Source organism: Ambystoma mexicanum, chromosome 1p, assembly GCF_040938575.1.
Source record: "Ambystoma mexicanum isolate Mex_15411 chromosome 1p, UKY_AmexF1_1, whole genome shotgun sequence".
Taxonomy (NCBI): domain Eukaryota; kingdom Metazoa; phylum Chordata; class Amphibia; order Caudata; family Ambystomatidae; genus Ambystoma; species Ambystoma mexicanum.
This window is the reverse complement of record NC_090921.1, coordinates 1,274,106,529-1,274,134,508: the sequence shown is the minus strand read 5'-3', so window position 1 is coordinate 1,274,134,508 and position 27,980 is coordinate 1,274,106,529. Positions and strand designations below refer to the sequence as shown.

The 27,980-nt window shown below is 46.4% G+C and overlaps 1 protein-coding gene across 3 annotated transcripts in view; it reads right to left on the bottom strand.

The window, feature by feature from the left end:
• The window catches only part of LOC138452852 (synembryn-A), a 255,050-nt gene that overhangs the window by 110,553 nt on the left and 116,517 nt on the right, over positions 1-27,980 (bottom strand). For all 3 annotated transcript variants that reach the window (XM_069605202.1, XM_069605203.1, XM_069605204.1), the window contains one exon: positions 3,474-3,568. In XM_069605202.1, the coding sequence (XP_069461303.1) occupies positions 3,474-3,568 (95 nt within the window). The remainder of the gene's footprint in view (positions 1-3,473; positions 3,569-27,980) is intronic.

Here is a 27,980-nt window from a genome sequence, read left to right as displayed (position 1 = left end):
ACCAAAGGTCAGGTAAATGAATTTGCAATACCTCTCGAGGAGCTCCGCGTAAATACGACCAATATCTGGGCGGAAAAAAACAATCTAAGGGACCTCGACACGTGAGGGATTGTGGGTACACCGCACGTCACTATAGGGATAGTGTTACAGACACGCCTTGTCGATGTCCCCTTTTCGACTACGAAAAACAAAATGCAATACTCTGCAGTGACCACTGGATGTCGGACTATGCACAGCATGTGATTCTAAGCAGATTAACAAACATCAGAAATGACTATTGGTACGTCGTGACCCATTTTCCGCATCTTCTTTCTTAAGCTGTGAGTTGACATATTGCTTTTCCAGAATATTGACGCAGTCGATTAGTTACGCTACGTTCATGGCTTTGATCGTAGGTAGCAGCTTCAACTTCTCAAATTCGTCTTTTTGCTTCAAGAACTTGGATCATCTTACTTACTTTTTGGATCAACTTGGACACCCTTCTCTGTAGCTCTTCCTTAACCTTAATCCTTAGTGATGCAACTCACTTTTTGTTTCTTGTGCATCTGGTTCAGCCTTGGGCTTTGATTCTGTTATAGTTTCTGATCTTGTGTTCCTTTCCGGAGCACCTATTATGAATATTAGAATTCCCCCTTTCTGAGGTTTGAATTGTTCAGAGCACGACTCAACCATGGGGCTGCACCAGTTCAAGAAACGGAGGGCTAAATGCTAAAATCAGTTTGAGTTGCAACAGTAGGTCAAGAAGATGATAAATTCAACTATATAGGTTTCTTGGTCTGCAGGTCTACGAGGTGCCTACAAATATGATCACCTTGGGATGCTCCTCCAAGCGCTGAAAGATCTAGTTAGTTACAGTCAATTTGAGATTCCCATTCTGTATGCCTTTTGTAAAGGCAATGCGCGGACGGGTCCAGCAGGATCAAGTGTAGTTGGTAATATTTAATATTCCAAGAGTCAACTTATTGTACAGAGTGCACAGCGGTTGATGACACAAAGCCCACCTATAATCGGTGCTGTCCCCCAACTCAAGGTATCAAGATCTCACCAATAGTAGCTATTCTTGACACAGGGCCAGCTGCACGCAGCAGTATCACAAATCATCTAGACCAGCTGTGAGCTGCAGGACAGGATCAATTCTCCTACTATGCACGGGATGCTACGGGCAGATCCACACTCTCTACAGATAAGATCCAGGCTCCCACGGATCACCTTCATAACATTATGCGTACTACCATCACCGGATCATTGGCTTGCCAGCTTTATTTGGAAAAAGCATATCAGCAAAACCAGCAAGGCTGAGCAAAGCAGGCGCTCTTCAATGTCCTCGAAACGGATATCCTGGTTTGCCTCAGAGCCCCCTCCCGCTCAATGCCAGCACCAGCACCACAACCATTGACAGTGTGCCCAACAGCACAGGCACTGCAGGGCTGCACAGTGGTTCAGTCATTAGAAATGTCTTCCACAGTCCTGCAGTCTACTCCCTGTTTAGTTTGGGACCTCTCACTCAATTCAGCAATTCACTGAGCTTCACCAAGCCATTCTGTGCCTTTGGCACCATTGTAGTCGTTTGCTGCCTTCAAAGATGCAGAGGAACTGCTCAATCAGATCTGCTACATTTTCTTTTGCATTTTCAAGCTTTTATGCACACATGTGTTTAATGGATCCATGTTGCATGCAAAGGGGATTCCCATGCCAGGCATAGCCAACTTAAGTCAGATCCTACCTGATGCCCAGCAAAGCCATATCTCTCCCCCTTTGTATAACATTTGTCCGGGGAAGGGACAAGTGACTCTGGAATAATTTCTGGATCCTCTGGAACACAAGACTGTCTAGATTTGCTTTTTGGATCAACCCTTATCCACTGATTCATCCAACAATTAACATATGAACAACTGAAACCGGTTTATAGTCATTAAATCGAAAGCAATAATGTCGAAAGTCAAAATATAGAAAAAATGTCGAAAAAAAAGTCGAATGTCTTTTTTATTACGTTTTTTTACGAAATGGGGGGGTTCTCCCCCAACCCCCCCCCCTTTTTTTATTTTACCCCTTTTTTTTTACTTACTAAACCCAAAAAATACATATAAATAAAAAAATAAAACATTCGACTTGTTTTGACATTTTCTTTCGACATTTTTGACATTCGACTTTATTGTTTCGACTTTTTGACTGCACACCACTGAAACCAATAAACAAGACATTCGTTTTTTAAAATGATACACTTTCTTGTAAGAAAAAGAAAAAAAAGACAGGGTGGCTGCCCATCTTTGAGAAGACCCCTCTCAAAGATCAATGCCCCACGATTCTGCCAGTAGCCGTCAATCCTTTTCTTTATTCTTAGTCATAAAACACAAAAAATCAGGCAATTCTAAATCTGCAGGAAATCCTCCCAGGCAAAACTATATGTATAGGAGTGTTTTAAGTCCCACATTATCTTTGCCATTCATTTTCCAAGACATGGTCGAGACCAGGGAGCAAGGATAAGGGGTACTACAGAATCTCAGGAAGCTACGCTTCTCTTTCTCTGTGTTCCTTGAAGTGAAGAAAGGGAGCAGTTAGCCATGGACTGGGATTTTTGATAACCGGTTTGCTAGTTTGGTGGGTCCACATGCAGTGGCATGTAACCAAATTCCAAGCCACAGGTAGGCCCACTGCATGTACAAGCCACTTACAAGGCACATTTATTTGGTAGAACATATGCTTCTGCCCACAGCTTAAAACAATTCAAATATTCTGCACATGTTAATATATGGAAGGATACAACATTGTATGCAATCCGCTAAAAAGGAGGTCTTTTTATGTTCTCATGTTTGCAGTTTCATACACCCATTTATAAGATGTAATTAAATGGGAAGATACTGTTACATTCCATGGTCTCAGTCACAAGAAGCCTTACTGAGGTTTTTTTTAAATGGACTTTGAAAATGAAAGAAGATTCTACCATGACACTTTAAATTATGTTTTGTGGTATTAAGCCCCAGCAGATAACCTACTAACATAAACTTTGCGACGCTGATGTCAGAGAATGCTGGGTGGTCACCTGATTTGGAGTCACAACATGCTAGTGGAAAGGGTCACAGCGGAAGAGGCGCAAACAAGACAAATGGGGTAACATTGAGACATGTTCCTAGAGCATTGTCTGACTGCAGTTCAAATTGTACCAATGCTCTACTGAATTAAATATGTAGTCCATGTGAGATCACTCAGATAGTGACTTTATTACATATAAAAAACGGGTGTTCCCTTAAAGCAGGACATGTTAACCAGGGCTCATATTAAACCCGCTTTGTGCCTCAATGAAAGGGGGAGATCTTTCTGTTTGGGAGCTGTCCAATACACATCAATCAGCACTAGAAAGGTATGGTGACAGGTCTCTATATTGTGTCGACAAGTGATATTTCAGGGTAGGCCAGTACCTCTGAAATGCCATTAGGGCTGGGGCAAAGAGTCAACAAGACATGTGGATACATTACCCATGGAATTCCTCTGTCCGATCTTCCCCGTCACTCTTGATAAGCAGGCAGTGCCTCAAGATGGCCGCGAGGTGGCGAAATAGAGCTGCCTCTTCCTGTAAAGGAAAGAGAAAGGCCATCATTTTTGGTTTCCGTCAAGACTGGCCGAACTAGACTGGACCGGTCCAAACTGCTCAAACACTGCAATCGGACATGGGCCCTAGATTCCATATTGGATCCCCTTTCCCAGCCTAAGTCTAAGTCCTCTGTCAAAATAATCCCCCACACGAGTCTCAGAGCCATGTGCCATCCTGTCAGACACTCCCACTAACAAGAGGCACTGTACCCAAAGGCCAACATTAAGACCACACGATATAATCCTGCACCTACACCAGATCACCCACCCCACTTCAGAGCAAGAAAGTCTCTGAGCTAGTCTAATTTTAAAGCACAGGACAGGAGGATGGCACAAATAATGGGCATTGCGAGCCAAATCATCAGCAAAGTGGTCCATGCCCACCTCGATTCAGTGATAGGATCTGGTGGGGGGTTGGAGGGGTGGAGTAAAAGCCCTCTTCACACTGCAAGCCCCTATTTATTTTACTAATTTATTTGGGCTCATTGAAATATTGTGTTTATACTCATTATTACAAATATTATTATACACATGGGAAAACCAACCGAAGTGACAACAAAATAGAAGCTTTTGTTGCTATAAGTAATACATGTATTTTGCACCTTTATGTTTTTTATTATACAAATTATTACTCAATATTAATTTTATATGTTTAATTTGTATTAAATAATACTTCTCAATAGTCACAATTATATACAAGAGCTCTTTTTGTGAATATGTTTTGGTACGATTAATATTTAGCTTTAAAGTTTTAAAATGATTTAAATTAATGTATGCCAAAATATTATATACTTTATTATGAGGACGAAAAAAAGTAAACTAGTCCAGAGGTAAACATTTCACTTAGAGCTGTAATAGCCAGGCAAGAAAAGGTACTCACCCTCCCCCCCCTCAATTCTCCACATAAATCATCATTGTTTAGCTTACCTGCCTAGAGTCAATGATCACTAGCAAATGGCTAGCAGCGAGTGCACATTTTGAGGCGTGGAGCTACTATCAAGGAATTAAAAAAGTCTCTTGCCCTCGTTTGCATATAAAGCGCAGCAGATGATATGTGCACCAAATCTTCAAGAAATATATTTACAGGTTTTTGGGGATTATTTATTTTGACTTTATTTTTGTTAACCACTACAGTGCCTTACACAGCTTCCAGGCGCTGACAGCATATACAACAAAATTCACAGATGACAACACTTATGACAAATGACCAGGCAATAAATATGATCCAATCACATAATAAAATAGAAATAAGTTATCAGGCAGAAATACAGATCAATGAAAGAACTAGGTATTTAAGTACAGCATAATAAAAGAAAATCTTCAAGTTTCCTTTTAAAAACTCCACAATCAATTATAGCCCTAAAAGGATCGGAGAGGGCATTTTGGTTCGGCATGCCAGCCACTTCTATAGATTGGTCACCCAGCCAGGTTTTGTTAAATCTGGCAACCAGAGGCTTGCGGTCTGTCCCAGAGAATAATATGGCAACAGGTACTGAGATTTGTTAGATGGCAAGGGGTCAGTCTATGAATAATTTCCATCATGTAGTTGATCACTCTGGCCTTTTCTAAAATCGGAAATATACTCAGATTTCCTGAGAGCAAAAATTCTACCATTAACTGGGGTTGTACAGAATTAGTAAAAAATTATTTGGACAGGTTAAACTAAATTGCAGAATAATACATTTGTGAAAGGGTGACTGTCTCAGCCAACAACTCTCTATGGGGGGTAATCAATAAGGGATAAGCTCTGGATCAAATTAAAAAGATTAAAATGAGAAACCTCAACAGCTGCCTCAACCCAATCATTGAAAGACAACTCGCAATTAAAAAAACCCAAATTGTGCACAGATTTGACAGGCTTTAGAGAGAGCCAAGCTTGACTGCCTGCGAAAAACTAGAGCCCCTATTGTGGGAAAAACCCAACAAGAGAATCTCGAATTTAGACCCATTAAGGTGAAGGCAATTATCTTGAATCCAGCCACATACTTGTCTCAGTTTTCTATAGCTATGCTGTCCTCTGCATCACGGTGAACATCAAGCAAAATCAAAAGGTCATCGGGATACATGTAACAATGTAGATCACATGGCAGGATCAGCCATGCCAGTGGGTATATATATATATATATATATATATATACATATATATATATATATATATATATATCCATCCAAGAGAAGAAGGTGGCGGGTCAGTGCCAACCCCTGGGCACACCACGTTAGATGAGAAGAGTCAGACGGAAAATGCCCCAACTTAACCTGCTGGTCCCTTTCCTTAAGAAAAGAGCACAGCAAAGAGAGCACCGACTCCTGTATAGCTCCCACCTGGTCAAATGGTAAAGAAGAGTATTGTGGTCCCTGTGTCAAAAGCCTCAGATGGTTCCAAAAGCATAATTGCGGTCAGAGGACCTCTGTCGTTTAGGAGCAACCATTTTTCCCGTAGGTCCATGACAATCGTTTCCATACCTCCAAGGGGGAGGAAACAAGACTGGACATAATTTAACAAAATATGTTTTTTCTATATGGTTCTGAAGTTGATCAGTAACTTCAGATCCAATAAAATTAGCTATAAAAAGGAAGGGTAGAAATGGGCCTATAATTAAATGGCTCTAAAGGTTTGAGACTGCTCATTTTCAGTAGGGGATGCAACATGGCCTGTTTCAGGGGTGGACATCTTTTTGAAATTAAGCATTAATGCATGTGTTGAGATTGTATACAAATAATAGAGGAAAACCCTTGAACTCTTTGCCAGAAGAAGACCTAACTGAGTGCCAGAAGGCTTTATGGTCATCATACATTCCGAATTGTTTAAATCAAACAGTAAGGCAAATTAAGTTCTGTTCTAGGAAGTAGCACAATATCACTAGAATAAAGCCAAACAAGACTTGGACATAACTAGAAATGTCCTGAAATTTTAGAATAAAAATAAATCCTAAACCGTTGCATGACATTTGTGCAGGTGGATGTAATGTGTGTACAAAAATGAGCTAAAAAAACATGGCGCCAGTGCACAGCCATTTTGGACATTCACTTTCATAACCGCAATGTAAGTCTACGTTTCTGTGAGCTCAATTAGACATGAGTTCTGCCAATGTTGCACGGTTGCAATGTTTATATTTGGAAGCAGATGAGTTTATTATGGAGGATAGTTGGCGCATTGTTCACTCAAGGACGTGCCAATAACGGACTCAGAGTAGTGCACGTGCAGTGATAAGGGGTGTTGGGAGCGAGCGTGCGGGAGACGAGCTGGGTTTTTCCACTCTGTGTCCCCATGCTTGCTATCTGTCCTTTGGCCAGGGACGGTTGGCAACCTACGGTGGGCAGGGATTTTCTCCCCATAAGAGAAGGGGTATCCAGGTGGTAGAACAGATTTGGAACCCCAGGTGATGAAGTCACGCTGAGAGAGAGGACGCTCCGCTCCAGACCCCGTTAGAACATGTGATCACTCTGCCTACCTGCCTTGGGACTGGGTAGTGTTGTGGTGGCCGAGATGAAGTTGTCTTCTTCAACTACCCCAACAGTGATGTATTTTCTCTATTCTTATTGATGTATATGTTTATATATAACCAACTCATTTATGTTGTGTGCATGTTTATATTCTATGTAAATAAAGGGGCTGTAAAGAGCCGATTAAATTCTAACTATTGGTGGGTTATTGTCTCCCTGAGCCCAAGAACTTTTATGTGGTCTGGTAAGTGGTTTCTAGGGGGACGACACACGACAGAAAAAGCCAAATATGTTGGCACTGTGAGCAGTGTCTTTGTGCTTGTGTTGATGCCAAAGAACCCTGATGAACTTGGAGCTTGGACTCAGACAGGCAATTCTTTGGGTCTTTTTTTTGGTCAGAAGAAGAGTGAGTGTGTCTTGGAGGTATTGTTGATAGGGACATGAAACACTCATTGACACTATGAGTTCCCTATTCAGGAAAAAAGGAAGCACCATAGGCGGAGACTGTCCCGAGGTTACGTTCCCAAGGTGGACAAAGAGTCCATACGATAAACTGGCACAGACTTGGGCGTGTGGTGCAGGTTTGAGTGAGACCTGGGTTTCGAGTTTAGGAGAGCCAAGTCAGGCCGAAGTGGCGAGGTGCCTGCAACAGGTGCCAGTGGAAAAAGGGAAGGAGTGTTGCGCCCTAGGTAGACAAGGGTGGATTTTGTTGCATGCATTTAGAAGGATATAACAACAGAATGTAGAGTTGCAGGCGCATATTTTAAGATTGGAAAAGGAGCTGCTGCTGAGAAGCAGATTGTGTTAATGCAGCAGCTTCAAATGAAGTTTTATCATGAGAAGGTTGATAAATATCAAGCGGTAGCCGAGCAAACTGCTTTGAGATTTGCTCGATATAAATATCGAAAGAGAAGAGGGAGGGTGAATAGCCGAAAGGTGGCAACAGTAATTGCCTCCGCCAGGGTCGACTGGGACCCCGATCAATGGGAAGGAGAGGTTTGACAGCACTAGTTCAGAGTGATTCAGATAGGAAGGTGCAGACTAAACCTGAGCCCGACAATAAGCAAGTGACCGCGAAGCCGATCCTGCATCAGCAAGCGGGGCCAAATCCCAATAATCCCAGAGGTGGTCTAGTGGATATGACCATGCTGGAGAATTATTTGCAAACAAGAGATTAGGGAAATAATTAACTGATTGAAGCAGAGGAATGGTGGGTCACTGTTGACATGGATGGTTTGAATATTTGACGGAGGCGCAGCAGGGCTTTTGGTAGACACGACAGATGCCTCAAGGTTCCTGCCTTTGTCCCATGAAACATATTCAGGAGGTGATGCCTGAAGAGCCCCCTACCAATGACCAGGGAAGGAAATTGCAGTTATTACAGTTAGCTGCTCAAGGGTGTAATCGCAAGTATCCGATTACCTCAGATTGGCCTAGTGAGAAGAAGAAATGGTACACACTGAGGGAGGCAATCCAGAGGCTGAGGGAGCATGCTATGAAGGATGCCATCCATATTGAGGATCCTGCACATATGGGGATCATGGCATTATTGGTAGCAGCGAGAAATACCATAATTCGAACTGCTCCGCCAGCATACAAGAATTTCATTATGGACCTCATTACGAGTATTGCGTTAAAAATCCGTTGTTACCGAGATGTCGGTCCTACTGTGTCCGCCACCGCGTGCTGCTTGAAACAAGCTAGGATTACGGCTTGCTGGCCGGGCGCATCCCTAATGCGCGGAACCGGTGGCAGCATAATCACATTAACACCGTTAAAGACGGATTTACTGCCACCAATGTTGGCAGTGCATCCGCCTCTGATGGAAATACCGGAACCGGAAATAACGTGATCGCCGGAACCAGAAAGAGGACGGCGCCCATTACAAAAATCACAATCCACTGCAATCCCCCTGTACCAGAAGCCATCCAGCATCAGTGAGTGGCCCAACACACACACACAGGCACATGTCTTCAACTATACCTCATAACCGCATGCGGAAGCCACGCTTCAGTGAGGCCGAGCTCACCATGCTGCTGAACCATATTGTGGCAAATGCAGGGGAACTTTTCTCTGCCGACCAGCGGCAGCTCAGGCGCAAGTCCATATGTGCAGAGGCAGTCCAGAAGGTGACAGATGTGGGTGTCACAGCCCGTAACGTAAAGGACTACCACAAGCATTGGGATGACCTCCGCCTAAGGGTGCAGAACCTTCTGGCTGCCCACAGGTGCAAATGCACAGCAACAGGTGGTGGGCCACCCTCACCCCTGAAGCTGCTCCCATGGGAGGACAAGGGCAGCAGTGTACTGCATCTGGAGGGCATCGAGGAAGTTGATGCAGCAGAGGCAGGAGCTGGGACACCTGTCGAGGCTGGTGAGTACACAAAGTGCACAAATATAAAGCTGAACCAAGCTAATCCTGCCCCCATCAATGCACATAAATGCCCATAGCACAGTCCACGTCACCCCAACCACACTCAGTACTCCCATGCCCACCTCACAGAATACAGTGCAAAGGCAGTCGGATGCTCTGCCCCCAAGTATGACCCATTCACAACCACATGAAAATGCACTACACATGAATGCTTTTAAACTGACACTTTCGTGTAAATAGACCATCACACATGTGACAGGTCCAGCAAAGACATGAGGATGGGCCCTTATATTGGTTGTCATGGATGTATACTAATTGACCTCAGGAGAATTTATCTCGGGAGAATTGACCCAATTTAAAAGGTCAATTAGGACATATATGTGGGATGAAACTCCCTACAATCCCCCACCCAATCCAAAACCCCCCGCAAACCCCCAGCCAATCCCCTTATATTATTTATAATCCAAAACCAACCCAGTACATATATAAAATAAAATAATATAAAGGTCAATTGTGCAGAAGGTCAATTCGGACCACTATAATTAGGTCAATTAGGACAAAAGACCAATTGTAAAAGGTAAATTTGGGCAATACCGCTGCCATGTCTGCAGCAGCCAACCTGTCCGTCTATGGCGGGTGCTGTGCTCCTGCCATGCAGAGTCGCCATGTAATCACTGCCACTGTCACCAACCTTGACACTGCACATGCCTACCCACCCAAATGGGACTGTATGGGACTCAACAGAAATGTAAGAACATCCTGCCGCCTGACTGCCTGTTCCCTGTACTAGGTACATCCAAGTTGAACTTTTAAGTCAGCATATGTACATTGGTAATGGTTCCAGTAGGAAGGTGCCAGTAGCACTGGCATGGTCAATACAGGACCCATAATGAGTGTCACTTGCACACTACAGCACACACACCCAAGCTGGCACACCCATATACAGCTGCATGTACAGCATGGCTATGGCATAGGCCACACACCCAGCCCCTCCACATACCCCCGATAATCCACACATGCGTACACAGAAGAACACCACAGCAGGCACAAATTCCCATACCACAAAACATTAACTACGAATGCAACAACGTGCATCCTGGTCATGAGTAGTGCAAGTGTGTCTGCCATGCTTCCACTGCCAGCACATCACAATACTGGTACGCCCTCACCTGCACAGAGACATGGGTGCACACTGATTGTGGAGTGTATGTTACTCATATGAACCTGGCAGCCCCACCATGAACATACCACACACATCCTGACCAGTCAACCAGGTCACACATCAACTCCAGGCATGCCTCCCCCTCCCCGCCAACGTTGACACACATCCCATATTTCTGCACATAGGCAGACACGCATTGCACTACCCACAGCCCAATGTGGGTGTACATACCCAGGACAGCTATGTCACATGTGCCGTCTGCACAGTGCCTGCAGATCACTCAAGGCAAATCATCCATGAGATAGACATAACATGCATCAATGCCTGCACCCACAATGTGATCTAGATCAATGACCATGTTACATGTAATTGTTCAATACTCATCCTGTCTGTCCACTAACAGCATGTCCTTCATTCACCAACAGGACCATCATCTGACACCGATGACGGACAAGCAGGAACATCAAGGGAGACCGGACGTGCACGTCACACAGCACACCGTCCCTCTACCTCTGCTGCAGGCACCTCATCCATCAGGGAAATCACAACAGCTCAGGTACACCACGCCGAGGAGACCGACACGCCTGCTGCCCCTGTGACACAGCAAGCCCCTGTGGCCATCATATCTGCTGGCCCTGTGACACAGCAAGCCCCAGTGGTCATCATACCTGCTGGCCCTGTGACACAGCAAGCCCCTGGGGCCATCATCCCTGCTGCCTCTGTGACACAGCAAGCCCCTGTGGCCATCATCTCTGCTGGCCCTGTGACACAGCAAGCCCCTCTGGCCATCAACCCTGCAGCATGTGCTTTCCCACAGGGACGTGCAGCACCACCATCCCACCAGGCTGAGTCCCATGGCACAGACAGCAGTGCTTATGAAGTGGCTGTTGAGGCCGCCAGAAACGGCAGCGTGGTCAACCAGAACACCCAGATGTACTGGAAACATTCAGCCCCATGAGCCCCAGGAGTCCCATGCGCTCGCCGACCCCATCAATGCAGGAAATCACAATGTGTCTCCAATGGATAGAGGAGCACCAGGACATGCTGGCCACACTGGTGCAGCAGCACCTCGGGGAGTCACGGTCAAAGAGGGAAAGCAACCAGGCTATTGGGCGTCAGCTTGCACGTGCCATTGGACGTTCTGCCTCTGCCTAAGTCCTGATGTCACAGAGGGTCCGTGAGGGTGTGACCAATTGAACATTGCCGAAACAATGGCGTTTACCCAACAGGCCATCATGACGCATCTACTGCCTCATAACACCCAAATGCCCTCCACTAGCACCAAACCTACTAGCTCCCAGGCAGGCAGCCCCAGGAGAAGGTCCATGCACCTGTCTGGGTCGTCTCAGAGGGACAAACATGCCGCCAAGCGTGGCAGGAAGTAGTGATGATTAAGTGACACTTCTTCCACAACTTGCTATTTTTGGGCTGGGAGGTGGGTCCATTGTTGGGATAGGTAGTTGGGGCCTGGGAGGGTAAGTCTGGGTGTTTATTGTCGTTGCACCGGTTATCTTTTGTCCTTATCTCAATACACTGGATTGTTAATATGAATAACGAGTGCACAATCTTCTTATGTGTGTGTATCAATTATTTAATGTAAGTGTTACAAATGACATGTGTGAAAATGTGCTCCTTGTGCTTGTGATGATTGTTCAGAATAAATTGTGAATAAGTGCTTCCCGTGCATGTTAACCATCCAAGGCACCCCGGCCTGGTTGCACACCCATCCAATCATCGTCGTGATCCTCATCATCTGCTGGGTCCATGTCCGGGGGCAGTGCAATGTTCCGGCGAATACACATATTGTCCAGCATGGCACATGCCAGCACAATTTTGTCAACCTTTATGGGGCTATACATCAATGCCCCGCTGGATCTGCTGAGGCAGCGCAACCTGGCCTTGAGCAGTCCAAAAGTCTGCTCTATGATGCTCTGTGTACGTATGTGTGCCCACTGTAGGACTACTCTTGCCTGTTCCGTGGTCGTCTGACGGGTGTCATGAGCCATGGCGTGAGGGGGTATCCGGCATCACCTGAATGGGAGTGACAGAAGGGTGATGGATGTTTATGGTGGAAATTTGGTGTAGGCGATGAAAGCATGTACACATTTGTTAGCACACAACATGGTACATGCCACAGATTTCACAATGCATTTTGCTAAATTTGCTTGTTACAACTTTTCTATATTCCACACTTGCCTCACTCATTCCCACTGAGACGGTTTGGCCTGCTCAATGTCTGCAGTCATGATATGGCCTTCAATGCTACTACATTTCTTATTCCTTTCAATGTACACAATGGCGTGTTTCTGCGTACTAGGAGCCTCATGTCTTGTATGGTGCTGACAATCTGCGTCATGCACCCACAGCGCACAAGAGTGAAGACACTGCTGTGCGCAGCGGGAGAAATAGGCATTGCGCACATTGGAGCACCTGCTACTTTCTCAACGGTGGCAATATTCCCAATTACATGTCACCATTGCATAGTGTGCCACTCCATGGTTATGGGGCATTTCCATTAGCCAGTACAAGGATTCCCTTGACATGGCAAACTGTCATGGACCTAATGCAGTGGTAAGCTGGGTGAAATCTAGTGAGTGTCTATTTCCCCTCCCCCCCACTACACAGGGGTCATGCATTGGTCATTCTACTCACCCAACAGCAAGGTGCTCTCTCCGATGTAATGTGCCATATACCCTGGCAACATGGAGTTGAGTGGAGTGGAGTCCCGGAAAACGTGCACAGCAATGGCATGTCTGGCAACCAACTCCACATGGGTACAATCTAACGCACCAATGCAATTGGGCATGCCGGCAAGGGCATGGAAGGCCACTTTGGTGGCATTGACCTGGGCAGGAGTTCGTGGTAGGGCAAGGTGGTCTGCCACATGGCGCAGCAGCGCATCCAGTACCTGGAACATTATCCTGGAAAAACAGGTTTGTGACAGCCCGTGCAACTCACGGACAGCCCGTGCAGCTCACCGACTGTGTGTTGGTATGTGCCGGTTGCAAGGAATTGCAGTACCAACACTACCTTCAGCAAGCGTGGAATTGCAGTACGGATGTTTATCATGCTGCAGATGTCGTCATTGATGAGGGTGACTGTTGATATAATGGTCTCCCTATCAAGCCGGTATAAGGTGTGGATTTGGCTTGGGGTCAGGTTCCAAGTTGAGACCCTGATGCAGGGTATTGGGGGCTGCCTGCGGGGTGCTACCTGCTGCACATTAATGTTAGGGATGGCCACCTGGTTCCTCATTCTCCTCCTACGCCTCCTCCTCTGCCTCAGTGCTGCTTCTGGCTCAATTGCTACTTGCAGGTTCCCCAGCCCAATTGCTGCTACACAGACTGCCAGCATGGTTGTGTTGGGTGTGGTCCTTTTGTACATTTCCAGTGGTGAATGGTGTGCAGCTGAGCTAAGTTGCTACACCTGGGGCCTGTTGCTGCTCACCTGGTAATGTTTGACGCCTGGTCCGTGGTGGCGGTATTACAGTTGCGGTGGTTATGACAGGGTTTCTGTGTAGGCGGTACTCCTAATGTATCCGGAATACCGGCATGACAGTAATTCAGGGATGTCCAGCGACTCATTCCCCTGTTTGCGGTCACAGCGCTCCCGGGTGCGGTAGCACCTTGGGGGGCACTTTGCACGGACAGTGTTTCTGCACTTGTGGGTCAGAATGTGCCAGTCTGGAAAAACGGTGTCAGTACAGTGCTACCGGCACCGTTGTTTCCAGACCGGCAAGGTTGTAATGAGGTCCTATGACTCTGCTAGTGGGGATAACCGGTAAGATAACCAATGAAGTAGGGGATGCTATCACACAGTTGGCAGATCTAGGGGAATGGGAAAAGGAGAGAGGGGAGAGGGAGAGGAGAGAGAGAGGAAAGAGAGGGGAGAGAGAGAGGAAAGAGAGGGGAGAGAGGGAGAGAGAGAGAGAGGAAAGAGAGGGGAGAGAGGGAGAGAGAGAGAGAGGGAGGAGAGAGGGAGAGAGAGAGAGAGAGAGAGAGAGAGAGAGAGAGAGAGAGAGAGAGAGAGAGAGAGAGAGAGAGAGAGAGAGGGAGAGAGGGAGGGAGAGAGAGAGAGAGAGAGAGAGAGAGAGAGAGAGAGAGAGAGAGAGAGATATAGAGAGAGAGAGAGAGAGAGAGCCCAGTGACAGACGAACCCCTGGAAGTGTTTTTGGTGCTACTAATAGATGGAGTGCCGCAGGAAGACATTGATGGAAATCGAAACACGAAAAATGTATCAGATCTATAAAGAGAGAGGGTTAGAAGGAAGAACAAGTTACTTACCAACTGGTAACGTTCTTTCGACTGGATGTTCCTCCAACGTATTCCTCGTCTTTGACATGTAATGTCCAGCTTCGGCTGCTTCAGAAAACTTTTTCAACAGAGGGAGCCCTGCGTCGATGGAGTCCATGTCCCTTGAAGGCCTCTGTCGAGGGTGACGTCATCAGAGGTTATATATAGCACGCACAGCGCACGTTGGCCTCAGTTCTGTTTTTCCCCTCCTCGTGCAGCACCAGTGCCCATAAATACAGGCATGACAGTACTCAGCCTTGTTGGAACGAAAGCTGTAATAGCATGGGAAATTCTCCAGAGGGGTAGGTTGGGAGGGCAATGAGGAATACGTTGGAGGAACATCCAGTCGAAAGAACGTTACCAGTTGGGAAGTAAATTGTCCTTCAAATGGATTGCGCCCCCCAATGTATTCCTCATCTTTGACATACTCCCAAAGCAGTATCCATGATTGGAGGAGGGTGTAGAATTTATATATACAGAATTTTAAAGGGCGGAATAAAGTACCGCCTTACCAAAAGCAACAACGTGGCATGGGAAGCATCCACCCCAATATGAATAATGTTTTGTAAACGTGTGTACTGAGGACTACGTAGCAGCATCACATATGTTCTTAATAGGGACACCACTTTGAAGGGCTGTCGATGTAGCCATGCCCCTAGTGGAATGAACACGTAAAGCTTCAGGAGGATTATTGCCTGCCAGTCTGTAGCATTCAGATATGGCTAGAATGATCCATCTAGACAATGTATGTTTGGTAACAGCCTATCCTAGTTTGTGTCCTGTGTACCCTACAAAGAGCTGGTCGTCCACTCTAAATTTTGACATTCTGGATGTGTAAAAGCTTAACGCTCTCCAAGGGTCCAGGCTATGGAGCCTTTCCGCTTCCTTACCAGGATAAGGTGGAGGATAGAAAGACGGTAGCACCATCTTCTGACTTAAATGGAAGTCTGAGACTACCTTAGGCAAGAAAGAGGGTTTTACCCTTAACACAACCCTGTCCTTGTGGAATATGGTAAAGGGCGGCTTCGAAGAAAGTGCCTGCAACTCGCTCACTCTACGTGCTGATATTATAGCAACCAACAGTATTGTCGTAAAGGTTTAAAACCTTACCAGACATGTGTGCAAATGTTCGAATGGGGCACCCATCTGACATTTTAAAACCAGGTTGAGGTCTCAAACCGGAACCTGAAAAGGAGATGGAGGGAACACATTAGTGAGCCCTTTTAGAAATTGAGTCACCAGTGGGAACTTGAAATAGGAGCATTCTTCTGCTGAGCGCTTAAAGATTGATAGCGCTGCTAAGTAGCCCTTAATGGTGTCAACCTGAAGACCTTTATGTGCTAAATAAAGCGAAGGATAAAACATACAGAGTTTTACACTGAAAAGGATCAACATTCTTTTCTCTGCACCAGTCGCAAAACGTATTCCAAAGGCAACAGTACAGAGATTTTGTTGCTGGCCTTCTGGCCGAAAGCAGCACCTCCATTATGTCATCCGGGAGGTGCCAATGCTTGTATCTCAGCCTTTCAGAAACCAAGCATGAATGTTGAGATTCTTGACCTTTGGAAGGAGAACCAGACCCTCCTCTTGCGTGAGAAGGTCCTCTCTTTGTGGAAGCCACATCGGAGGACAGATGGACATGTCCAGAAGGTCAGGATACCACATTCTCCTGGCCCAATCCGGGGCAATTAGGATCATGCATTTCCCGAACCTTTGCAACCTCCTGATAACATGAGGAATGATGGGGACTAGTGGAAACGTGTACAGTAGTCGGAACTCCCAGTCCACCACGAACGTGTCTCACTAGAGCTCCTCTTGGCGGAGATTCCCTTGAGCAGTACTGCTCGCTCTTACAGTTGGCACCGGTCGCAAACAGGTCCACCGCAGGGGTTCCCCAAAGAGCAAAGATCTCCTGAAGGACTTCCTGAGCTAGTTCCCACTCGTGGGAGACTGTGCTCTGCCTCCTTAGAGCATCCGCCACTGTGTTCTCCTCTCCGGCCAGGTGAACCGCCGATAGGAAGATTCCTTCTTGAATAGCCCAGTACCAGAGCTGCATTGCCTCTCTGCACAGAGGTAGTGACCCTACACCACCTCTCGTGTTGAGGTAGTGCATGGCCACGGTGTTGTCCGTCATTATCAGGACACTCTTTCCCCGTACAGAGGTCAGAAAAGCCTTCAACGCTAGTCTGACTACTCTCAGCTCCAAATGATTGATGTGTAGTTTGGACTCCGATGGAGACCAACAACCGCTGATGGTCAGATCGTTGGCATGAGCTCTCCACCCAGTGAGTGAGGCATCCATCACTACAGTTATCTCCGGCCATGGTTGCCAAAAGGGATCTCCCTTCAGAATATTCTCCTCGCAGGCCCACCACAGTAGATCCTGTGAGACTCTGGTTGGAATCTGAAGTCTGTCCGACCATTGCATTCTTAGAGCCCATTGAAGGGATCTCATTCTCAGACGGGCCTCCGGCACCAGAAAAATGCAGGATGCCATGAGGCCGAGCAACCTCAAAAATTGGAAGGCCGGAAGACTCTAGGCACTTTGAAATTTTGGTACCATCTGAAGAATGACTTGAGTCATCACCTCGGGTTTCGAGCTCTTTCCCAAGGTTGTTATCTAGCACAGCTCCGATGTATTGGAGATTTTGGGAAGGTGTCATATGGGACTGCTTGTAATTGAGGGAGAAGCCCAGTCTGTGAAGTAAGCGGCAGGTAACGTTGAGATGATCCAGGACTTTTTCAGGAGAATGCACCCGGATCAGCCAATCGTCTAGGTAGGGGTAGACGTGAAATCACCCCCCCTCCTGAGACTGGCTGCCACCACTGCCATCAGTCTGGTGAAAACCCTCAGGACAGAGGTCAATCCGAATGGCAGGACTTGAAACTGAAATTGCGAGTTGCCAACTGCGAACCCCAGGTATTTTCTGTGCTTGAGATGGATTGGCACATGAAAATAAGCATCCTGAAGGTCCAATGACACCAACCAATCCAGGAGTTGGAGGGCATGAAGGATCTGAGAAAGGGTGACCATCTTGAATTTGTCTTTCCCGAAGAACTTGTTCAAGTATCTCAAGTCCAAGATGGGTCTCAGTCCTCTGTCCTTTTTGGGAATCGAAAAATAAAGGGAATACCAACCCTTGTTCCTCTCTCTAGCAGAGTTAACATTTCCTGCACAAGGAGCAGATCCGGAATCTTCAAAGAGTGTTTCCCCGTAGATTGTTCTGGGGCTTCTTTAGAAAAGGAAGGCAATAACCGTGGGCTATGGTTTCCAAAGCCCAAGCATAGGAAGTAATGTCTTGCCATTCTTCCAGATGCTAAGACAGCCTGCCCCCAACTGGCGAGTTGTGACTCAAGCCCTTAGAGTGATTTTGAAGCAGCTGTTGCAGTGGCCGATGGTAAAGAGACTGCTGTTTGAGCTAGCTTGGCACCTCTGCCTCGTCCACCACGAGGAATTTTTCTTTGGCGTCTTTGACTGGTGCATTCTGGTCGCCCTTCCAAATGAGGAGTAGTAGCGAAAATATCCCTCCAAGGTTGTCCGCTAGCACGAAAAGGCTGAGGTTGCCCAACAGCGGCGCCTAAAGACTTGGATGCCGCCTTCGAGGTCTGCAACTTCAAGGCTCTCGTCAGCCTTGTTGCCAAAAAGATGAGACCTGTCAAACGGCATGTTGAGAAGTCTAGTCTGCACATCAGGTACAAAACCCAACTTCCGCACCCACGCAAATCTGTGCATCACTGTGTTGGTAGCCATGGGCCTGCTGATGCCATCTGCAGAATCCAATCCATATTGAAGGCACTCACATATGGCTTTCTTGCCGTCCTTAACTATAGCCAAGAAGCTGTCCCTATCCGCCCCGTCGGGAATATGCTCTGCCGCCATAGAAATGCACTCTCCCAGTGTTCTAAAATTTTGCAAGGGCACAAGTGGAGTTGGCATATTTTAATGCCATGCTCCCTGGAGAAAACACCTTTCTCGCCCGTTCATCCACGTGCTTATCGTCCATATCAGGAGGGATGGTAGGGTACGCTGCCTGCTTTGAGGTAGCCATAGCTGCCTGGACCACCAGGCACTCGGGAGTGGGGTGTTTGGAAAGGTAGCCAGGGTCGCTACTGGAGTGGCAGTATTTCTTTGTGAGGTTTTGTCAACTGCCGGATTAGTTTCTGGAGTTTCTCAATTCCTGTCCACCCTTCTCTGAAGTGCCACATGGAAAGGCAAGACTGGATCACTAGGCGGACCCTTGTCCAGAATGTCAGTCAGGTAATCCTGATCATAAGGTAATGGAGGTCTAGACCAACCCAAGTATTCCACAACCTTACACAGGAGTAGGTGATATGGGGAGTCTGCATGCTCTCCTGGTTCTGGTCTTCCGAACTCCAACTCAGGAGAGGTGTCAATGCCACTAGCATTGTGCAAATTGTCACAAAGATCTTGCATCTTACTCTTCTCTGAAATAAGGCACTCAGGCACATTTGGTGTACTGTACTGAAGCCCAAAAGGGGCATCCCCCTCATCCGAACGCTCTTCCTCCTCAAAGATGGAAGTTAGACACCTGAAAAATCCTTTTTCAGGAGAGGAGTATACATCTTCTCTGGTCTAGAACCCAGAGGCTTCGACGGTGTCACAGTGGTCGACTTCGTCTTAGCCAGTGCCTTTTTCGGAGGAACACTAGGTATCAACGGCGGAGCTGGCAAAAGGAGCACAGCTGGAGTCGACAATTTTGGCTTGGATGTCGACACTGGCGTCAATGGCATTGATGGCCTAATAGGGGTCGAGGACCCGATGGGCGTCATAGACGTTGAGGGCTTCGAAGGCGTCAACTACCTCGATCTCTCCTCACATATCGAGTGATCCTTTGATTGCTTATCCGATCAAGGACTAGAGGACTCTCGATGGGGATCACGCCGTTCACCCGGGCTTCAGAGCGTGCATGTTTTCGGCCGAGGCCTCTCCTTCCCGGCTTCCATAGAAGGCTCGGTCAGAGTACGACCCTGTTTCTCATAGATTTTCATCATTTCCACATGGGAAGCTTCTCATTCTGCAGGGGTCGACTTTTTGGATGGGCATGCCACCCTCACGGGGAAACCGTCCGACGAAGACCTTGGTGAAGGTGACCGGCAGTGCCTTCTCCTCGACCTCCTTGAAGACGACGATGAGTGGCGGGAACCACTCCTAGACCTATACCGCTTGGCCTTCTTCCTCCGAGGAAAGTCGTCTCTCGACTCATCGGTCAAAGTCCTATCAGTTCGGGACTTGGGGGATTTGGAAACCTTTCCTACCTGGAGCTTCCCCTTTTGTTCCCTCAAGGCCTTTCCCATCATGGACTGACACTTGGATCATGCTGCTGTATCGGGGCCCTCCCCAAGGCACCACAGGCAGGTTCGATGCAGGACGGTTAGTGACATTTTCGAACCGCAGTCCTTACATTTTTTTAAACCGGACCACAGAGTCGACAGTGTAGATGACGATGACATATCAAGTATTCGAAAAACCACACAGAAATATTCTTTTACAAGTACGAGGCGCGCTGAGTTTCTCACAAAGCAAACACATTTGCGGAAAAATGGAACCGAGGTGCTGTGCGTGCGGAGGCCTTAGAGGGACATGGACTCGACGCAGGGCGCCCTCTGCTGAAAAGGTTTTCCGAAGCAGCTGAAGTTGGGCATTACATGTCAAAGATGAGGAATACGTTGGAGGACACAATCCATCCGAAAAGATCGGTACAGGCAGGTGAAAAGGCAAGATGGGAATAAATCAAATGGGGAAAAGGTTCCTTCCGCACCGCCTGAGGAGGCGGCGAATGAGGAGTCCCTGGGGATGCCTTTACTATATCAGCTGAGTTACGGAAGGTTGTGTGCGCAATGTTGGAGAGTCCAAATACACAGATTCAAAATACGAATAGGATTGTGGTCAAACGCCGGTAGCGGCTGCCCAACTTAAGGTAGACAGACAACCTCATGTGAATGTGAAATTATTTTGGCAATCGGGAAATAGACAAGAGGTTTGCGCCTTCATTGATACCAGGGGGAAGGCCTCATTGATTCACGGGGATTCCTTTAAGGTTTAATGGTAAGCAATTCACCATTACGGGATTGGGAGGTAAAGAGACTCCTGCAGTCCAAACCAGAGTTGACATGAATATTGGTAATTTGAAGAGGAACAAATATCAAGTACTGATTGTTCCCAGAATACATTATTGGCTTCGATATTCTGGAAGGGTTAACACTAGGGTTAGAAGGTAAAACCTATCAATGTGGGGTGAGTGCATGGACGTGTACTCCTGTCCTGGTGGGAAAATTGAAAATGCCCCAATACAGGTTCTGATAGCCACAAAACAAGTATCTGTGAAACAATATCGTATTCCAGGGGGGCAGAAGGAGATTCCAGACACGATTAAAGGATATGAGAAGGCAAGTGTGCTACGACCTGTGACTACGGCTTGGAACAATCCGTTCTGGCCGGTTAAGAAGCCAGATGGGAGCTACAGGATGACTATGGATTATCGTGAGTCGAGTACACTCCTCCGTTAGTCCCCGCAGTTCCAGATGCGGTTACATTAATTGAAAATGTGCAAAAGTTCTGAGGAACCTGGTATGCGGTAATCAATCTGGCAAATCGTTTTTTTTCAAAGTACCAATTGCGGAAGAATGCCAAGAGAAGTTTGCATTCTCCTGGAATGGGAGGCAGTATACATTTCAATGTCTGCCCAAGGGGTACATGCATAGTCCGACCATCTGTCACTGGCTGGTGGCAGGACAAAGATTGTGTGCAAACCTGATGTGCACATTTCTCACTATGTCGATGATGTTTTGATACAGGGAAAAGATGAGCAGAGCGTGCAGATGCAACTAGAACTCATTATAGAGGGACTGAGAAAGGAGGGATGGGAAATCAATGAGGCGAAAACCCAAGGTCCCGCAGAGACTGATTTTTCTGGGGATTCAGTGGCATAATGGGCATCACGAGATGGTGCCAAAGGCTAAACAAAGAATCCTCGAGTTCTCCACATCTATGAATAAGAAACAAGCTCAACAGTTCATAGGTCTGTTTGGATTTTGGAGAAAGCATATACAACACTTGGGGCAGATTCTAGCGCCTCTCTACAAGGTGACCCGAAAGAAGTTACATTTCGAGTGGGGAGAGGAACAAGAGAAAGCATTTCCATTAGCAAAAGATACCATACAGAGAGTGCTGGATTTGTGGCCATTGAGGGCAGGGAAGTGGAATTAAATGTGTCAGTGCAAGAAAACCATGCAAACTGGAGTTTGTGGCAAAACTGGAGCGGAAGCATGTCCCTTTGGGATTCTGGAGTCATAGGTTACTCAATGCTGGTGACCGGTATACTCCTTTTGAAAAACAGTAATTGGCATGTTATTGGGCTCTTGTGGATACAGAGCAAATGACGGTCTGTCATGATGCATCGATCCGACCTGAAATTCCGATCATGCAATGGGTATTGATCTCTCCTAAAACACACCGAATAGGGCATGCCCAAGAGGCAAGCATCATTAAATGGAAGTGGTACATTCAAGATCATGCCAAAACGTGAAAAGGGGGAAGTTACACAATTACATGCGCAAGTGGCTGGTGTTCCGTTGGTTGATTTGGAGCCTTCAGAGGAGGCTGAGGTGAGGGATATGTGGGGACTGAGCGGCACTGGAAAGCTGTGGCAAATATTATCAAAATGAAGAAAATATTGACCACAGCAGGGAAAGGGAAGAGTAGTCAATTCACAGAATTGTATGCAGTATATCAGGCATTGAAGCAGGAGACACCTGGTTGTTATTATGTATACACTGACTCCTGGTCAGTGGCAAATGGACTAGCTGTTTGGTTGCCAACATGGCAAAAGAATGGATGGAAATTTCATGCTAAAGAGGTATAGGGAAAAGAGTTGTGGAAAGAGATTGCTGATAGTACAGTGACTGTATCATGTAGATGTCCATTGCGCAACTGACTCATTGGAGTGTTGGCTCGATTCTGTTGTAGATGACCATGCCAATATTTCAGTCAATGACATGAGGTCTGAGGAAGATGATCTGGAAGGGCATGCTAAGTGGGCACACCTGAAAAGTGCGCATCTCCGAGAAAAGGCTATCAGGTGGGCACAAGATCGAGGAATTATCCTTCCGTTAGGGATCGTAAAAACTGTTATTTTACAATGTCCAGTGTGCCAACATCACAAACATAGGTCTATCCCGCATATCATTCAGGGTACACTGAAAAGGGGCAATTTACCTGGACAAATTTGGCAGATTGATTATATCGGTCCCATGCCGATTAGCAAGGGATGTCAATATGCGTGCACTATTGTGGACACTTATTCCAGATACTTAATGGTGATGCCATGCAAGAGAGCTACCCAATTGAACACGATAACATTTTAGATCAAGTGGCATTGTACTATGGAATACCTTTACAAATTCAAAGTGACAATGGGTCACATTTCAAAGGAAAACTGATTCAAGACTATTGTCAAGAGAAGGGGGTTGAATTAATTTTTCACATCCCTTATGATCCTGAGGCTTCGCGATTGAGAGAATAAATGGCTTGCTGAAATAACAGTTGCAAAAAACCAGTGGAGGTAGTTTGAAAGGGTGGCGTGAACGACTTCTGGATGCAGTACAAGTGCTGAATAATAGACCGATTGCCAATGAAGAGATCCCCTTGATGCGTATGTTAACGCCAGCTTTACAAATGAAACCGAATAGGGTAGTTGAAACCTTGGTGTATTGGGAATTGCATTAGCTCCTTATCGAGCCATCCTAGAGTCTGCAGGGGTGGATTTGCATGCAAGGGAAGAAATTAGACTGGAACAAAGGGGAATTGGTGTAATGGACACAGGAATCGGAGTACAAATTCCGGCAGAGCATATGGGATTGATTCTCCCTAGATCTGGGTTAGCCGTAAGAGGAGTCCAGGTATTGGGAGGGATTGTGGATGCTAGGGGGAAATAAAAGTAATCTTGATTAATAGTGGAGATAACATGCTACCTATCCATAAGGGTGATAGGGTGGTGCAGCTAATCGTAGTACCTGTAAAAAATGTGTATGGTAAAGAAGGGAGAGCCACCCACTGTGATAACTACATATGGGGACAGAGGTTTTGGCTCATCAGATAAAATGGTCCCGGAAGCAAAAGTCTGGGTTGCGAAACCGAGTGGTCCCCCGGTTCGGGCAGTGGGGAGAACCTGTTACCCATCCCTAAAGTGGATAGAGTGGTGCAGTTAATTATTGTATGTGTAAAATTGTCCATGGTGAAAAAGGGAGAGCCATCCACTGTAGTAACTACGCGTGGGGACAGAGGTTTTGGCTCATCAAGCAGAATGGTTCCAGGTGCGAAAGTCTTGGTGGAAAAGCTTAGTGGGCTACCGGTTCCGGCGGATGTAATTGCAGCGGGAGAGGACCAGGTGGTTCTGGTGATGGAGCCAGGAAAGAGGAAATTGAGTCATATTCCCGCTGACAAATGTTATTTACGCGAGTGATGTACTCCACTGATATCTTGTTCTCTTTTGACATTTTATTTTCAGACCCAGGTCGTGGTGTTTGCGCTTGTGGATGTGTGTGGAGTGCATTTGGGCGGGTCCGGGGACATGCGAGAAACGGTGGCAAATGTCTCTATATTGCAACTGAATTCAACGATCTGGACTACGAATGACAATGTTGATGTTACCACGCCGCCTGCTGGCAGTTCCGCTGTGGGGTATCATGGCTCCTAGAGGAAACGTTGAGGACATGATGTTTTGTTCCCTTTTGCAGTGTCCATGTCTTTTGTTCGGCATGGCTATGCTGCGATTGTGGATCACCCTGAGAATATATGGGTCTTCCTGGCCCGTCGTCTACTGAACATCTCACATTTCTGTTTGGCTGACGTGCACAATGCTAAAAATTTTACTTCAACATGCCCGTTGGCTGTGCCTACGCTGGCCCCTGTGTTGCGGCACGTTTTCAGAGTACATTTTAATGACTCCCTCATGGAGGATTCGGATGTCAAGTGTTACTTTTCTGTCTATGAGCACTGTCAATTTTGTGCTGACACTGATCGCAAATGGAGAAACATGACTCGCATTATTACCTACAATATTGCTCCTGCTGATGTGTGCTATCTAATGACTTGTGATCCTCAGGGCACCGGCAAGTGTCAACAACTGGACCTGACCGGTGCTAAAAGCGGCACTGACTTAGAAAAAGGTTTATGTCCCTGATCTATCTATATGTGTACTGATGTGTCTAATAACATGTTTTGACATGTCAAGCTACTGGTTGGCTATTTTCCTATGGTAATCGTACCTATTCTTATATTCCTGCTAACATTTCTGGTGGCCCTTGTGCCTTGACACGCCTTAGCTTAATGATGTTCCCTTTGCAGCCGGTTATTTGCCACTTTACGCGTGCTTTTCACCATATTGGTTTGTCTTCCGATTGTGATTCTAATGTGCGATTGATGTTTGAAGTTTTAGCACTAGCCTTTTCTTTGGTGGGAGTGTTTGGGTTAGCTGCTGGGGGCTAGCTTGTGTGGTAGTGAAAGGACTTAATGAAACCTCCTGAGCTTTAACTGAGCTGCTACTAGACAACGCACATTTTAGAAAAGCCATTTAGCAAAACAGAGCGGCCATTGATTATCTGTTTTTGAAACATAACTTGGGTTGCAATGCTGTTCAAGGGATGTGTTATTTTAATTTAGAGGATCGTTCCAGTTCCATCAAAAAACATTGGTGTTTTATAAGACCTGATTTCCCAAGTCACTCAAGATCAGGGAGGGAGCTGGTGGGATCAGATATTTTCATGGATTCCAGTGCCATTGCGTTATATTTTTGTTTGGATTTTTGCTATATTGATGGTTCTTATTATTTGTTGTTGCTGTATTTCTTATATCCCGACTGTATTAGGTATGTTTCGTCAGTGGCAAAGACCGGCTTTTCATCCATTGGGATATGGAAATTGATTGTCGGTAGGGTGGAGTGTGATGCATGTGCGAAAATGAGCTAAAAATGTGAAGACCATCAGTTCAAATTAAAGCTGTTCAGATTTATCTGCAATATTCACATTTGTAAACATAATACAACCAACTTATTAGAAGAGTGGCTAGGCATCTACCTAAGACATGCTCCAATTCATGATTCTGTGCCACAATTATGCAAGTGCTACGCATGTGTCCTTGTTTTAAACCTAACATAGGTTGAGTAACAAACAAAAGTGACCAATCCTTGGGTCTACGTCAGGGTGGTACGCCATAGGTGTGTCGTGGATTCTTAAGCATCATAGGTGCTTCGTCCAATGAGGTTTCAGCTCTTGATGAGTGCACCTTCTTCTGGGCCTCGGATTGTTTCTCTCTTGTGGGTGTTCTGGGAAACTTGGAGGTGCCGGATGTGGCATGAACCAAATTCTGTATGTTCCACCTCTGGAGACAAATGGTTGTGCTGATTCAATAGGGTGATGATTCACTATTCCTTCGTGTATGGCCGACAGTAGGCCAAGCTCAGGCGTTCTGGTTGCCCAGCTTCACTGGTGGGGATACGCAAGGTTCCATCTTGTGTAGAGTGGCGCTTGGTGGGGATATGAGTTGTTCTTTCTTCTGTGCGCCTAACGTTGTCACTTTAACAATGGCTTCTCCGTTCCACTCTGTTCGCCGGCATTTACCACAATGCAACCTGCTGGAGTCCTGGGCTAAATGGAGCGGTTGGTCCCCACAAACCCTATTGGGGCAACATGTCAAAGGGTGCATTATGGAAAGTGGAAAAGTCTGAAAATCGTAGCCACTGGCCATGGCCGAAGCCCATGGCTTGTGTGCCCAAAATAAACATAGTGGTGTGGCCATGGCTAGTGGGACCGGAAGAAAGCTATTGGAGCAAAATGTAAAAAGGCCATGGCCAAAGACTGGGGCCAGTGGTCCTCGGTGAAGGCCATCGCTATTAAGAAAGAAAGAAAGGTAGTGCTTTAAAATATAGAGTGAGCTTGGTGGAAGGCTGTACTCGCAGCCAAAGGCCCTGGCTAGTGGGCCCGAAAGACATACAGATTTGTCACGGTCGCCTAATGGGTCCAAAATAAACATATTGGAGGAATATGTAGAGTGAACACCTCTGAAGGCATGGCCAGTGGCACGTAAAAAAAAAAACTATGGTATAACAAAACCCTTAAAATTCACTGAAAAACCCTTAGATGCAGTGCGGTTAAGTTGTGCAGATTTTACGCAACAAAACTCCTGAAATTCAGCAGATGTGGGAATTCATAACCAGCTTAAGCTCAGCGTGTTCTCGTTGCAGAGCACATGAGCACACATATTAGAACATTGATGAACAATGACATACAAAATGGCATTATGAGGGACATCAACGAGAGCGCGCCAAGTTAAGGTGGTCACGACTTCCCACATACGCTGAATTTCAAGGGTTTAGTTGTGTTAAATCTGCACAACTAAACTGCACCTTAACTAAGGTATTTTCAGTGAAAAATAGGGTGGTGGTCACCGGCCTCGTCCCTCCCTCCCTCCCCTCAAGGATTCTCCCAACAATTACAGGCCAATCACCACTGTTCCCTTCTTGTTAAAAATTCTAGATAAAGCTGCATACTTGCAGATCCAGGCTTATCTGGAATTGCACAACATTCTGGGGAAAAGGCAATTTGGCTTCCGTCCACGTCATGGAACAAAGTCGGCTTTGCTAGACCTAAAGAATCAGTTACTGGAAACAATGGACAAGGGCAAGCCTGCGCTGCTCCTTCTCCTGGATTTGTCGGCCGCCTTAGACCTGGTTGACCACAAAATCCTTTGCAGACAACTCACAGAGGTTGCCCACTTCTCCCAGGAAGCTACAGCCTGGATAACATCCTTCCTGGAAGGTCGAGCTACGAGGGTCCTCTCTGACCAGGCCTCGGCCACCCCATCACCCATCGATTGCGGAGTGCCACAAGACTCATGCACCTCCCCCTCCCTCTACAATCTCTTCACACTACCCCTCTTTACTGATTTGGAAGAGCATGGCATTGCTTTCACCAACTATGCTGATGATACGCAAATTCTCTTCCCGCTATCCGGTTCCAATGAGCAAGACCTCAACACTCTTAAGGAGACATACACAATCATCCAGGCATGGATGGCGGCAAACGGTTTATGTCTCAATAGGGAC